Source organism: Schistocerca piceifrons, chromosome 1, assembly GCF_021461385.2.
Source record: "Schistocerca piceifrons isolate TAMUIC-IGC-003096 chromosome 1, iqSchPice1.1, whole genome shotgun sequence".
Classification (NCBI taxonomy): Eukaryota; Metazoa; Arthropoda; class Insecta; order Orthoptera; family Acrididae; genus Schistocerca; species Schistocerca piceifrons.
In genome coordinates this window covers 41,944,603-41,960,449 of record NC_060138.1, presented here as the reverse complement: position 1 = coordinate 41,960,449, position 15,847 = coordinate 41,944,603, and the positions used below count along the sequence as shown (strand labels likewise).

Sequence of the window (15,847 nt, the reverse complement as noted above, 5' to 3'; positions counted from 1 at the left end):
AAGATCACCATCCTTGTTCACACCTGATACCTGTAAGCTGCACTCAGAACAGAGGAGGTTATGGAGAGTAGTAATATTGTAATACCACTGGTTTCGTGCATACGAGTAGAGATATCAAAAACTGACCACAGTAGGCTTCCACCTTGTCTCCAGACCTATGAGTCTGCAACATTAACAGTGATTTGGTTTACAAACATTTGACAGTTGTGAGTTTGATGTGCATGAGTGGAAGCTTGATTTAAGTGATACTGTCATCATGGAAGCTAAACAAAAGGATGGGGCAATGAAGATAAGAGAAAAGAAGACAGAAAGAGGAGAAAGGAAAAAAGGCTCAGGCAAGTTCATTCAACCTAGGATTTGTTTCTACTTTAATATATAATGATAAAGAAAATAACAAAAACCAATCCCTTGATATTAAAGCTAGAGAAAAGAAAAATAGTAAGCGTAAATCTACTGTGTGATTGTGAAATAATTACTGTTGGTGGAGGAAGCACCCTCTTCTTTCTGAGGATAAGAAGAGAGGAACCACTGCCGTGTGGTGAAGTGGTATCTTCAAAGGCTGAGGGAGTAAACCTTGAAAGAAAATCCTCAGATGTGTTAGGCTTGGCAGGCCAGTAGAACAGTAAAATATGTTATTGCCTTATATGAAAAAAATGAGCCTCAGATTGAAAATATCTAATGACAGCACTTCTTGTACCCATGGAATGATTGATGCCTCTTCACAGCCTGAAAAAAATCCAAGGAATATAAGAAGAACCATTGATTCAGGAAGATGAACTAGAACTCAATAAAAAGCTAAAAACAAGTTGAAAGGGGGGCACATTAAATGTAATAACCTTGACAGGAAAGAGTGAGGAGGGTATAGACATGATTGAGGAAAAATATTCATATCCCTGGAATGAGTGAGACCTAACGGAAAGGAAAGAACTCAAAATTGCTGAGAGAAAGGTACAAATTATACTGACATGGTTGCAATGAAGGTGTACAGAATGGAGTCGCCCTTGTGTTTCACAAAGATAACACGCTACAACAGAAGCTAAGCTTTCACATGTAACATCGATCTTTTTTGGCGTGTGTTATACTTTAAGATACACCACACAAACGTGCCAGTAAATTTAAAATTATGACATAAATGTCGCGGCTCGAAATTCTTGTAAGTGGCTAGTCCTCAAACTTCAGTTTCGAACACTCTGTGATTTAGATATCCATCCCACTTTCTCACACGTAACATAATTCATCTTGCGTAAAAAGAGAATTACTTTGAAAGTAACGCTTTTCTAACCACCATTCGCAATACTATCCGGAGACTGTTAGAAATAGGTTCGATTTACCAGTTGCTAGAGAGCGCCAGAAAACAAGCATTATTGTGCGTGTGCAACTGCAGTGGTGTAGGAAGCCCGTATGTTGGTGTGTATAAAGCACTAAGAGAGTTTACATTACACCATAAAAGAAACAGGGCATCAGAGGATACATACTCCAAAGATCATCGGAATTTCGTAAACCATACTAAAATGCATAATTCGGCTTGAAGTGCAAATTGGCGTTTTCGAGATTCACAATGAGGTAGGTCCCATCTGATATTATGCTTTTCAGTGTGGTTTTTGGGATGTAAATTTTCTTGGAGTACCAGTACTCTACGATCTCATTTTTGGTTCTTTGTTATGGCATAATGCCATATATGGCACTTGAAATTCAGCGAACAGTTGGAACTAGCCAATACTGTAGAATGAAACAATTCGTTTCAAATAAAATAATTGCCTCAACGGAAAGATTAATAAAGCCAAATTTCTTTAGCAAACTTGCAAATCTAACTTCACTGTTCTGCAAGGCGATTAATGCTTGACTGCTACTAACTCGGAAATAAAATAAAATCAGAAAACTGAAATTTGTAATATATTTTTGCCCTCCGTAATTATGTGAATGTATTTTAATTCACTTGATAGCTCCCGGCCACAGAAATCCGTTTTGTTTTCATTTGACGTGGGAGTTGTACACGAAGAGTAGCAGCGAAATCACTTAACGTAAACATGGATCACGTGGAGGTCAACCCCCTCCCCACTACAACTCAGACAACTCTGTGCAAGCGTGAATCTGGCAGCTAGGGCGCGCGAGAAAAATTTTTCTCGTTTGCATCTGGCTGCTTTCTGCTACTACCGATACAGCTAACAGCCAAACTTCAAGTAGCGGGAGAAGGTACTGCTTATACTCGAGTCAAATGCACATGCGCAACAGATCGCTGGCAATTGGTCAAACGAAACTAATGTAGTTGTGACGTCGTGCTCATAGCAAGCAGTTTATTGTTACGAAGAATTAGTCTGCGCCCTACGGCCTTTGACATATTTTTGCTATTTGCAGACGCTTGTGCGTGCACGGTGTTTTGTTGTTGTAAATTGCACATTTCCTTTGCCACTAAACTTTTATTTTTTCTCTCTCGTTTATATTTTATTGCTGCAGTATCATTCTCTAGTAGCAGGATAAAGTAACATTCTTTGCTAGAGTCCATTCTGCAGTCAAAATTACAAAAATTTAACTGAAAGCTAAAACAATGAAAAATTCCCGGAATTCCGAAAAATTCCCGGGTTTATCCCGGTTTAACACCCGGATGAAAAAAATCCCGGGTTTTTCCCGGATTTCCCGGTTGTCCCGGGTCGTATACACCCTGTTAAGGAATGGAAGTTGAAAGAAGACTATAACAAGAAAAAGTTTCCTAATGTTAGTAGCACAAAAATCACCAAGAACTGAGACTCTTTGTGTGGATGAAGAGTGGAACCTGTCTAGAACATCAATAGTCAGTAGCAATATACAAATATGCAACAAAACTAAGAGGCACATTGGCGGAATGACAGAGTAAAATATATAATTAAAGAGCACAATATAGCAAAGAAAAACAGAGAGAATGAAAAAAAAAAAAAAGAAAAGAGATCAGCACCAAGGGCTGGAGCCAAAAGATGAGCACAAGGTGATAACGAAGGAGCAAGAATACCGACTGAAGAATATCCAAGCAAAGAGAATAATGAATGAGGAAAAGAAGAGTTGGGAAATATTCATCAAAAACTAGAAGAAGACAGCAAGGAGAACTAAAAATAGCTATATACGAACATGTAGCATACACAATGAACAGTTTATCATTCATCAATGAGTTCTAAGTTATGTCTCTTTAAACAGGTTATCACAAAATCTTGTTACTTCTATGTATCACAGCAAGTGATCGATGTGAAGTGTGAACTGAGCCAGCACTGTGGGAAATTTTTCCATTGTACCATTCATCACTTGGAAGCAGCCAACTTGCTCCTCCATCTGCTCCCCATGCTCACAACATCTCAAGGCTCGACATAAATAGGACAAGTTGAACAGGAGTGCTCAATTATTGAGTTCATTATTTTGAATGATAAAACATTATTTCCAGTGACATGTTATAAGTAGAGTCCAGATGTTCATGATACATTATTTTTAACTGAGCAGTGTCATGCAATGCTCCAACATAAACTGCATTCAAGCAACTTGTTTTTAAATATGTTTTTTAATTGAGATTTTCTTGCATTTTTATCACATTTTTAATTAATTCTCATTTCAAATGCATTTTCTGTGTTTGAGAGATTCTTTTTGATTATTTTTTTAAAGTTTGTCTTTTTAGCTTATTTTTGCTAGTCGACACACATCAAAATATTTTATGAAATTACATAACTAAATGATAAAATCTTATTAGTAACAGTTATTTCAAATATACTGGAATAAAACAGTTAACATCACTTGTGGTGAAATTGCTACAACTACTGCAGCTAAACTGAAAAGAATGTGGAACAAAAATTCCCCCAACATTTTGTGTCAAATCTTACACTCTGAGATAAAAAATACTCTATGGATAGGAATGACAAGGTTTCAATGCCCAAACTGTCTTCCCCATTTCAAGTGCGCTTCAATCTCGTCAGCTAAGTCATTTTTAGAGTTTCATATATATTTTTAAACTCTTTTACAACATTATCATTTGAACTCTGTTGGAACTTTAAACACTTTAAATTCCACAACTAAGAACATAGAAGAGACAGTAAACTAACCATCCAAAACATTTTCTGGAAGACATTACTTCCTACATATTTCCAACATTTCTACACCATTGTAAGCTTCTAAACAATGAATGTGAGTCCTGTGAGTGGTTAATATGGAGTGAAAGCCAGCAAACATTATTCTGTTTTTCTTGCCCTTTTCTTCTAGTCATGCTGATACAGTTCGTTCATTTCAGAATATTCATGTCAATTAAAGTGGAAAATATTATGAGACAGAATCCCACAATATCAGTCTAACAAATATCATAAGGATTGTTACCTGAAATGAAGAAACTTTTGAGATTCTGTTAAAACATTCTGGTACTATATTCTAAAGAATCAAGAAGCAGACTGAAAATTAAGGCTATATTTGGAAACAGATAACAAGATGGTTGCTTCATCACACATTATTTCTTTGTGAAATAGGCTCAGCCATCAGAGGTTAATTTCAGAAAATTGGAGATCCAAATAATGAAAATCTCCTCAGAATATTAGCAGAGCTCGAGGAAATATGATCTCGTTCTTGAAAAACATGTAGGCAAGCTCACAGAGAGAGTAGAAACTGGAAAGCATTTACAAGTTCATTATCTGTCAAGGGATATACTCAGAATGATTTTATTTCTAGTTATGCCAATCACGACAACAGTGCAACCTTGGAATGGAGAGAAAATGCAAAGCATCATTAAATGATTACTGATGTAGCTTCTGATTTGAATTAAATTGAACAGGTAACATTCATCCTTCATTATATTTACTTAAAAAGGAGAATTTATAGGTATGAAATAAATTGTTTCTAGAATTAGCAGATTGAAATCAGAAAAGAGTAGTTGCTATTGCACTTTTAATTAGATCAACACTTGTGAAACACTCAATTCGTATCAGTGAATGCTGTGGACAATAGAAGTAATATGAGTGGGGCTTACAAAAGAGCTCTTTTTAGGAATCCTCTTTCAAAATTTTCTCCCTATGATTGTCATAGCATTATCATAATGGAGAATGTAATGACAGTGTCTTGAAGGACTGCCAGAACAACCAAAAAAATTATCTAAATATTAATACTAGCAATAAACCTTGTAACCTACATTAAGACATACAGTACCAATTGCTTCTGCCAGTTCAGTATGTGGTCACATGCATCAAGAAAGCACTGATGTCAGACTCACTGATTGTAAACTGGATGTAAAAGGCAATGTAGTCATTAACCACCTGTATGTAAACAGGCCCAAACACAGTAGACAGAGGCCATCAATTGATTAGTAGGGCAGAGTTCCAGCAAGCAGCAAAGTTCAAACCCAACGCACACTGAAATCAACGCCTTGGACAGTGCCAGCCGACAACAGAAAGTATGTGAGTAAGAAGACTTATACTCAATTGATCTTTCACACTAAAAAGGACCCATAAAATCTTGCATATATGAACTTAGACTGTGGTTAGTGGTTTCCTTTGTATTTTTGCCTAAATGTACCTATACCGGACAGTCACTCCCATTCTGACGTGTAGCTGAGACTAAGAGTTCAATTAATGCACTAGTAACTGGTTTCTTTCATGAGCCATGGTTTGAAAACCATCTTGACATGTTACAGTGTGAACCCTAATAACAACAGAGTTACAGGCTAGTGTGCCCATTTGTTCTGGTAACTGGTTTATAAGCCTCTGTGTTTTACACTTACATTAAGTGGGTCTCAGGGCTCAAGTTATAAACCAATGTCTGTGCTCTACAGCATGTTCATGTAAACATGTGAAGAAATATTAAAAGCAGAACAAAAGCCAATCCAGGGTCCCACTTTCACATTAACACCATGCTGCCTCCTCAGTCTGATATCTGAGTCATTTTGTGCTGTCTCCCACAACCGAGACCAAAAAAGCTCAGGTTGACATCTATTGCCATCCCAAACCCCACATGTAGCTGCTCGACTCCCAAAGATGCACAACCTCAAATCCCACTTCACCTCCAATCTGACTGTGAGATTCAGTGTAAGTATACTGTGACCCATGTCAGTTTACAACAAGTACGTGCAGCTGAGAAATGTCATGAAGCAGAAACTTTTTTTGGAGTGATTCAACAACTTTACATCCTGTTCAGTTGCAGTCCACAATGATGGGAAATTCTCGAATAGTGGATCAAGAGTTCTTTACATTCCATATCTGATACCTGTTGGCTTGCTTGGGTTGACACCATAAAACCAATTGTAGCTCACTTGTTTACAGTTGCCACTGCTGTTGAAACTCTCAGTAAGTTAAATTTGTCAGCTGAAACACATTCTGTGGTACAGCTTGTTATGGATAATGCAATATCTTTCAAGTGTTTAATCGTGGCATAAGTTCTGCTAAAGTTGTTGTTACTAACTGATTAAAAAAGCAAATTACTACAAGCTCGAAATACTACCAGCGATGCTGAGGTAAGGAACATCGAGAGCTTATTAAATGTATTAAAATATCTTCACAAAAATTGGGGCACAACTCTCTTTGAGTCTCAAGTTGTTGCCAGTGCAATTGATATCAATACTGAATTTCCAGAGGTGTGCTCCAAGAAGAAGAAATCATTTCATGATGAAACCAGGAATGAAAGGATTTCAGAAGATTTATCCAAGATAAATGTTTTTATGCCATTATTGTCAATCTAGTGTCTAGTCTGAAAACCCAATATGAAGTCGTGAAGGCTTCAGATGAAACACTCGGGTTTTAAGGAAATACTGAAAGACAACTGATGATCAGATGAGGTATCTAAGTTATGATCAATGAATACCATAATGATATCACAACAGATTCAGAAGAAAAAATTAAATACTTGAAAACAATTCACATTTCTAACTCTGAATACATTACCTAGGAACCATTAGATCTCTTGGGATGAGATGCACAATCTTAAAATTTCAGGCTCATTTCTGAATATATGAGTAGCTTTGCACATATTCTGCACTCATCCAGTGACCGTAGCAAAGCAGAAATGCCATTAAACACTCTGCCTCATGTTAATTTAAAAAAATAAAATTAAATAAAATGCACATTCATTTTACAACTCATCAATGAGGAGGTATTGAATAGGATTGGGGAAAAGGGAAGTTTGTGGCACAACTTGACTAGAAGAAGGGATTGGTTGGTAGGACATGTTCTGAGGCATCAAGGGATCACCAATTTAGTACTGGAGGGCAGCGTGGAAGGTAAAAATCGTACAGGGAGACCAAGAGATGAATACACTAAGCAGATTCAGAAGGATGTAGGTTGCAGTAGTTACTGGGAGATGAAGAAGCTTGCACAGGATAGAGTAGCATGGAGAGCTGCATCAAACCAGTCTCAGGACTGAAGACCACAACAACAACAACAACAACAGTCATATGAGATTTCCTTCTCGCAATGTAGGTCTCGGTCGAGCTATTATCCAATCCCCTAGCTGTGGTGCTCTTGGGTTCCTGACAATTATCTTCATCACTACTTTCCAAGCCACAATTTATTAATATTTTTTCAGTCTGCTGTTCCAGAAAGTGTCATGGTGTTGGTATTCTTTCTTGATATATTTAAATTTGCACATACATTTATTATTCATGCAATTGGTGTGTTAGTTCTTTCAAAGCCACAGTGGGAAATTGCAGATGCGCTTTATTTGACTATTTTTTGGTTTTACTGCATTCCAAATTACTTTGACTGTAACAGAACATTATACAAAGTGTATCATAAAAGCTATTACTAGTTTTTTGCTATAATGGGGGGGCATGAAATTAAACATTTTTCTTAATAAAATAATGTACAAAAATGCAGTCTTTTGAACTTATTGTAAGATGAAGGATGCTATAAATGTGCTACAAACATTTCATTACATAATGAGTCTGAAGTTTATAGCATGTCCATTACACATCACACAAATGTGTTGGAGACTGTTTTCCATTAAATTATGATTAAAATTAAATGTAATGAAAACTGCAAATATATTGTGCAAGGCTCTCTTGTTTGGAGGCAGTAAGAAGAAAATTAATTTAAAAATTTTGTTTGTCAACTGCTGCAGCTATACATGAAATGGTTGCTGTGAAGATTGTGCACAGCCCATCCACAGTTGCAGCACATGATGTTGGCATCAGCATGATTCTCACACTCAGGATTGCTTACAGGGAGACATTCTGGAAAAGCGTTGGTCACAAACTTTAACCAACAGGGATGTAGGGAAATGGTGTATACATGGACACAAAAAAAAACAAATCCCAGGTTTTTCCCAGATTCTTGATTAAAAATACTTTTTTCCAGTTGTAAATACACTATACCCTTGGCGAAAGAACATTTTTTCCTTGTTAAGTGTCAATATACTATTCCCCAGAGCTGTAAATTTTATCAAGGATTTGAATGGTGACTTTTACGCATCCACATCAAACTTCACGGCACTTTCAAAATAATAAAAAATAATAAATAAATAAATAAAAATAATAAAAAAAATTCATTTTGAAAAATCTTTGTTGTACGGCTACATTAATACTGCATAGTTTCGTATTACGAAAATATGAACAAGAATTCCATGAAATGCAGCACAGTAGCTTCTGTAGCACTGAAATCAAGATTGCGATGCATTTTTATCAATCAGTCATAGGTCTTGTCATGAGACCTCGCCACCCAATGACAGCAGATATTCATAACATGGGACACTTGACGTAGTTAGTCATCCAACAGCAACATCATTGTTAAGGAGCATGAACACACAAATAGGAAAAGTTAATAGTTTAACTTAATATACACACAGTATAGCTACACAGAAAGCTAAGCTTTCATGTATAATATCGGTTGTCAAATATTTTTTTGGTGGATCATTCTATCTCAAATCATACAGGCCAAGAGTGAATGTGTCACATCACTATTTCAAAGTTTGCTGAGAAAAAGATATGTTGCAGTTCCATATGACACCTCTCCAAAATATTTCAATTTTCTGATGACTTATTAAAATGCTACAGACCTCTCGAAATGAGAGTATTTCTGAAAATGTCGTAATGAAAGAGAAAACTGAAAAATTGTAAAAGCAACCAAAAGTGATCGTAATTTTCAAAATTATGTTTTGAAAACATGTATAGTCACAGCATGTTAACTGTGTTGAGAAATGATGAAGTGGAATGACTGCTAGCTGTCAGTTATGACATTAATGCATGAAATTCCTGAACTGTCAAAATATTTGTTCATAAAGATGAAAGAATCTGAATTTTCTTGGTTATTTAGAAATTATTTTCTCCAAAACCCCATCCTAAATATTCTAAAAATTTCATGGTATGTTAGTTGGTCATTGTACTTAGGGATGTACAATCAGAGTGGGCAATACTTGTCTGTACAAAATTTGAGAAATTTTTAGGTAGACCTAACTCTCCTCTCAAAGTCAAAAAATCATGGACACTTAAATATTCAAACTGAGTGTTAATTTTAAGTAAATGTCATGCAAACTGGTATTTCTGAATTAAAATAATTACTTTACAACATTATAAGTGAGTGGGAAAACATTTATAATTATATTCGAAAGCATTTTATAACAAAAATAAGATAGATATTACACCCATTTTTCTTTTTATATTATTCACAAATTATTATTGTCTTCTGTCATGATTTTACTTCTTCATGGCTTTCCATAAATTAAAATTGCCTACAATGTAACAATCAACACTGCACTGTTGAAAAGAGTTCTTTTTTTCCCCATCTGCTTCTCATTGAACTGGTATACCTGAGCTGAATCTGCACATGGACAAGGATGATCCAACAAGAGCAGTACTGCACACTGATCTTTTGATGATGGCCATTTGAAAGCATTAGCAGGACCATGAGGTTCCATAAAGGAGATGGTTATATCTTGCAGCTCATGAAAGAGACTTATTACCTGTCCCACTCACCACTGGTTGTCATACACACAAGAAATGAAGTGGCTCACTATAAAATCTTCTAATATATACTGCAGTCTCTACATTTCACACACAGTTAACAGGCTGCATTTCAGGGAGAACTGTTCCTACAATGTATGTGCCACTCCAGGTAGCAACCCAGTAGTGACTTGATTGAATTCCTATCACACGCTTCAGAGCAGAACACTCTTGCCTCTCTTTTAAACAGAATTCCCTTAATGTACTTTTATTTAGAATTAAAGAGTTTCATGTAAGTTACTTATGTTGATATGGTGTGGAAAAATCCAGTAGCATCTCTTATAGCATGAACAGATTCATGCTGGAGGTTAAATCTTGTTAAGATGTTTACACAGACCTCCTACCCCATCACATGCACTTTTTTCATGACCTGTTGCTGAAAAATATCCATTTTTTGTCTTAATTCCTGTAAATAATGTGAGGGTATGTATTTCTGTATCTGCTGCTTAGAGAAGTTACCTGATATCAGTGCCAGTAACTGTACCTTCTCAGTGTAGGTGGCTGCTGAGAGAGCAGTTTTTAAGTTTTGAAACCACACATCACATTTCCTGAACATATCACGATCTTCAGTTTCTGCACCAAATTCATCTACATTGTACTCTTCACAAAGTTTTGAAGATGTTGCTTGTGTAAAACTTGTTTCAATTCTTCCACTTTTCTTTTTACATACTGTTTTCTTCTTGTGCTTCTTACCTCTCCTTTAAGGGGGGATATGGTAGGGGCTACAGCAGAAATGCTAACATTCAACACATCAACAATTGCACATCCTGGAATATAAACACCTGCAGTATCTTCTTCAGTTCCACATTCAGGTGATGATGATTGTTCAGGTGGGTTATCACTAAATTTCTTCTTGTAGTGGCTGTAGCAATTCCTGCACAATGGATGTGATGCTAATACCGTTACTTGAGGACCAAGATATTTCTGCAATACCTCTGACAGATTTCCAACAACTGTGAAATGTTTTTCACTTTTCTTAAACACCACCACCACCTTCTTTTCTCGCCCTCCTCCCTCCCCCCTTCGTCCACACACTTCACTCTTTCACTACTGTATTTCCTCACTGAAAAGGTCAAACCAAACACAAAACTCAATGCAGAATAGTTTATGTGGAAGTTCTTATTCATTTGTTATAAACAGAAGATCACTGGAAACAGTGTTGCCAACAGGCATATTTTACACTAGAAATTCAGTGACCCAAAATATGTAGATGTTGAAAAATTTTTTAAACACTTTACACAGAAAAATATTGCCCGCTGTGTTTGCACTGACTACTAACATATTAACCAAACAATATTTTGTGTAATACTCAAAACTTTTTGGATGGGGGTTTTCGAGTAAATAATTTGTTAAAACTCATAAAAATACACAGAAAAGAATGAACCTGCCTCCCCTTTCATAACCTACAAAAGCCCTGCACTCATACATATTTACGCACTTTGATCTCGAGATTAAATGCATTCCATTTTTGTGATTTGCTGACTGGCCCTTTGCATCCCTGTAAAGCACTGTTACATGTGTTGGGTAGTCTCATTGCACTACACTGCTACTGCTATACTGCTGTTTCAGTTCCTTGCCTTTCTTTCCTTGAGAATGGACCAATGTGACAACATCAAATGTTTTGCTTTCCTCTCCTGCGGAATATTACAGTGTTAACATGTCTACACAGCAGAATCTACGGATAGTTTGACATGAGTCTCTGGTAAATGGCACTTTCCAACAGTGATAAAGGGCACGCATCACACTGCAGTGTAGCAGAATCTGATGTGATGGACTGAAGCAGATGTGCCATTCAGAGGTGTCATCCATTTCCAATCTCCGTTGTCATCATCATCATCATCATCATCATCATCATCAGCCAATTCAATCATTAAATGATGTGGCCTCTTTGAGTCGTGGATTCAGGTAGGCTTTTAGCAGTCTTCTCCAAGTGGGGCGGTCTTGGGCAGTTCTCTGCCAGGTGTTACCAGCGATCTTCTTGATGTCTTTGTCCCATCTGTCTGGTGGTCTTCCTCTAGGCCTCCGGTGCTCTCTTGGACTCCACTCCAGTAGTAGCTTCATCCATCTGTTGTCTTTTCTTCTTGCGACGTGGCCAGCCCGCTGCCATTTCAAGGAACCTACTGTCTCTAAGATGTCATTAACCTTCGTCACAGACCGGATGTCATCTGCCCTTTTCCTGTCCTTTCTTGTATAGCCCAGCACTAATCTCTCCATGGCTCTCTGTGCTGTCCCAAGTTTCCCTTTTGTAAATGAGTTCAGTGTCCATGTCTCGCAGCCATATGTCATCACAGGAAGAATGCATTGATCAAATACTGCTTTCTTCAAATTTACTGGCATTTTTGATCTGAACACTTTTGAATTCTTCCCAAATGCTTGCCAGCCAAGCTTGATGCGTCGATAGATTTCTGGCCTTATGTCTCCCTTCATATTTATAATCTGGCCAAGGTAGACATATTCACTGACCTCTTCTAGTAGACTGTCCTTGACTTTCACATCTCCAGCTGGAACCCATTTGTTGGATATTACTTTTGTTTTGGAAAGGTTCATGTTCAAGCCAACCAGCTGACATTCCGATGCAAGATCTGTAACTAAGTTTTGGAGCTCTGTGAAGTCTTTGGCCAGTAAGGCAATATCATCAGCAAATCTCAAGTTGGTAAGCCATCTTCCATTAATTCTAATTCCCTTACCTTCCCAGCTCAGCTTTGACATAGCCATTTCCAATACAGCAGAGAACAGTTTTGGGGAGATGGGATCGCCTTACTTGACACCCCTCATGATGCGGAATTCTTGAGTTGATTCGCTGATGTTAACATAAGCTGAAGAATTCTCGTAGATTTTCCTGAGCACTGCAATGTATGCTGCTCCCACTCCTTGCTCACTCAAAGCTTGGAGGACAGTTACATGGCTAACGGAGTCAAATGCCTTTTTAAAGTCAACAAAGGCAATGCAGAGAGGCAGTTGGTATTCATTCGCGCACTTTACCAGCTGATAAACATTAAACGTTTAGCTATTCTGCTCAGTCTGATGTGAGATCTTAAATGTACAAATATTTCGCTCACCATGCAATGAACAAAACTCACATATATCACAGCACCATAAATAACTAGCTGGTTCTGTCCTATCTTTATGTAATGTAATGACCCTCAAAAATGCTTGTACATCATACTGTTCAATCTTATTGGTATTTCCTCTAGACAAAGGTGCCATTTCATGTCAGACAATTTGTGTGAAGGCAACTGTTATGAGCGCATCTGATGCGCACCGTGAACGTGTCATTTGCTACTGTAGGCCAGACGCCATTATGAAAGAGGTGGGGCTTAACTTCCTCCTCGCCCCTCTACCCCACTCGCAGCCACCCCTCTAGCCCCCCCCCCCCCCCCCCCCCCTCCTCACTGAGATCCCAGGTCACATGTTTGTCACTTGTCAAAACTTCAGCCATCTGTCATGGAAATGAATTTCTCACTAATAAACTTGCAGCCATCATATATCTTGTCAGCAATGTACACGAAACCAGCATACAATTAAACATTATCAACATGGTAACTTAAGTTTCAATACAGAAAATGTATGCTGCACAGAATACTTGTATGTTTCCATGCAAGCCTGCTGACAATTAGCAGACAGATACACTATACTTATCCCATTCCACAGACAACACTTCCACATTATCAACATGTTAAATGCTACTGTACAGGCTATCGACAGACAGCTCTGTCAGCAGCCCTCAAAGTCAATATGCTAGTAACAGTATGGCTATGGCATCAGTATTGTACACAGAAAGTATGCTGATACATCACAGTCAAATGTGCACAACCTGTGCAAATGCCAAGAGGGATATCAAAGAAAATCACACCCAAGAGTGTTTTTCAATAGATATACATTTGACACACAGATACGTTAATCAATTGTCACCACAGCTCTTACTGAGCAACTAATAAGGTATGTTCCACTTCCCTTCCTTTCAATACTTTTGACTCATGTTCAGGAAACTTTTTATTAAGCCTCTGAGTTAACACACAGATCATTACACACTACATACCTACTATCGTCTGTTGCCTGCATTACCCTGAAACCACGAAGTCTGGCAAAGAACCCAGCAATGAACTTTTGTAATACCACTGAAATGTGGCCAGCCTGGAGCCCGTTATGGTCAGTGGCCCAACAGTCATACCTATGTGCATTCCAGCTGCTGATAAGTTGCCACATGGATCACAGCGTGCTAACTCGATGCCTGCCTTACTCTGCGGTAACATGCCTAGTTGTTTTGACCCTATTGTTCTACCATTACGCCTTTTCTGAAGTTACAGAATAACAGCTATTGCTCTGATTCAGTTAAATATGATAACATTTTTGGCAGATGACTATAGAAATACCTACTCACACTTTGCATCCTAAAATCACATTGGTAAATTAATATTACCTGAAATAATCACTATATGTGTAATCATCCAAGATTTTTCTTAATCTTATGTGACTTTCCGACTGATTATGGAGTATTATATATAACCTTTTAACCATGTACTGTTCTGTAGCCATCTTTAGCTTGGAACTGTATTACTACAGAAACTATCACAGTGCAGCTCACACATCCAAAGATCCCTTGCAAAGAGGAACAGAACTACAATCAAAGTAAGAAGATGAGACGACACACCCCATTGCCTTCTGCCTTCCCAGTTTACTTTTACTGCTTGCCATTTCCGTCTTTCCAGGATTTCAAATGTGTGTTCTTTCATGTCTTGATCTACTGTATGCTTCCTGACAGTACCAGCTGTGTCACAGTTATAAGAACACATCGCACTTGCCATTGGAATTTTCTTGGTTCAGTCTCTCATATCCTGAGGAGTACCTATTATGAATATTCTGTATCCCTGCTAATTGTTACTTCCATCTTTTTGATGGTCTCTTGGGCAGGCTTAATTCTGCCAGCAAACTGTTTTGCACTGCTGTCTGGAATTCACATCTTTGACATTGATTCCCATCACAGCTGCATGAACTGCTTCTCTAACTTCAGACTTCTCCAGGTCCAGACAAGGGTTTTTAAGTGTCACCATCATGTAGCGAACCAGACCCATTCCCAACCCTCAACTTCCCCTTAGAGCTCACCAAACATATGCTCCAGTCACGTTCACAACTCTGTAAATAAAGTTAGCTGGACCCAAGACACTGACCGAGCTGGCTCACCCTTCCACCACCCTGGAATGCTGAAATGCTGGACCAGGCCACGTGTTTTGCCACCCCTCTCATTGACCTCCCACTGACTGGTCCACCTGATGTGTGACAGCACAAGCACATCCCTATTTCCTGAAAGTCCTCTGGAAACCGACCTTCTTCATACCTACATGCACCCACATTCCTATCCACAACCTGCAGCATGAACACTCTTTCTCGTGTGAATGCTGAGTCGTAATGTCCCAGTATAGCAATAACAATCTGCAATTACCATTAAGAACAAAACTGCCACTGCTGATATTTTTTTCCTCATTTGGAACCCTCTGTAACCAGGCAGTTACATGATGCCATTCCAACCTCAGCTGCATCTATGGAAACACCATAACATTGGGTGCACTGAGGCCTTTTTCCCACTGAAACCTATCAACAATCAGGATGTATACACCCCGGGAACCTGGGAAAGCTAGGAAAAACCCAGAAATTTTTTCATCTGGGAGAAAACCAGAAATTTTTAGAATTCTGGGAATTTTTCAGTTACATTTTTTAAATTTTGTATGGTAAGAACTGAACCTCTTAGAAAAAAATTTATTTTAGCCTAATACCACAGAATAATACTGCAGCAGTAAATCATAAATGAGAGACAAACACCAAAATAAATGCACCATTCACAGTAACAAAATACAGTGCGCATACAGGCATCTGGCAATGGCAAGGAAAGCATTTCTGAAGAAGAGAAATTTGTTAACATCGACTATAGAT

General features: G+C 37.9%; 1 protein-coding gene across 1 annotated transcript in view; it reads right to left on the bottom strand.

Annotated features, from left to right (window-relative positions):
* LOC124775752 overlaps positions 1 to 15,847 on the bottom strand; it is a 357,417-nt gene that overhangs the window by 223,780 nt on the left and 117,790 nt on the right. The window contains exon 8 of the mRNA XM_047250614.1: positions 11,478 to 11,553. Within this exon, the coding sequence (XP_047106570.1) occupies positions 11,478 to 11,553 (76 nt within the window). The remainder of the gene's footprint in view (positions 1 to 11,477; positions 11,554 to 15,847) is intronic.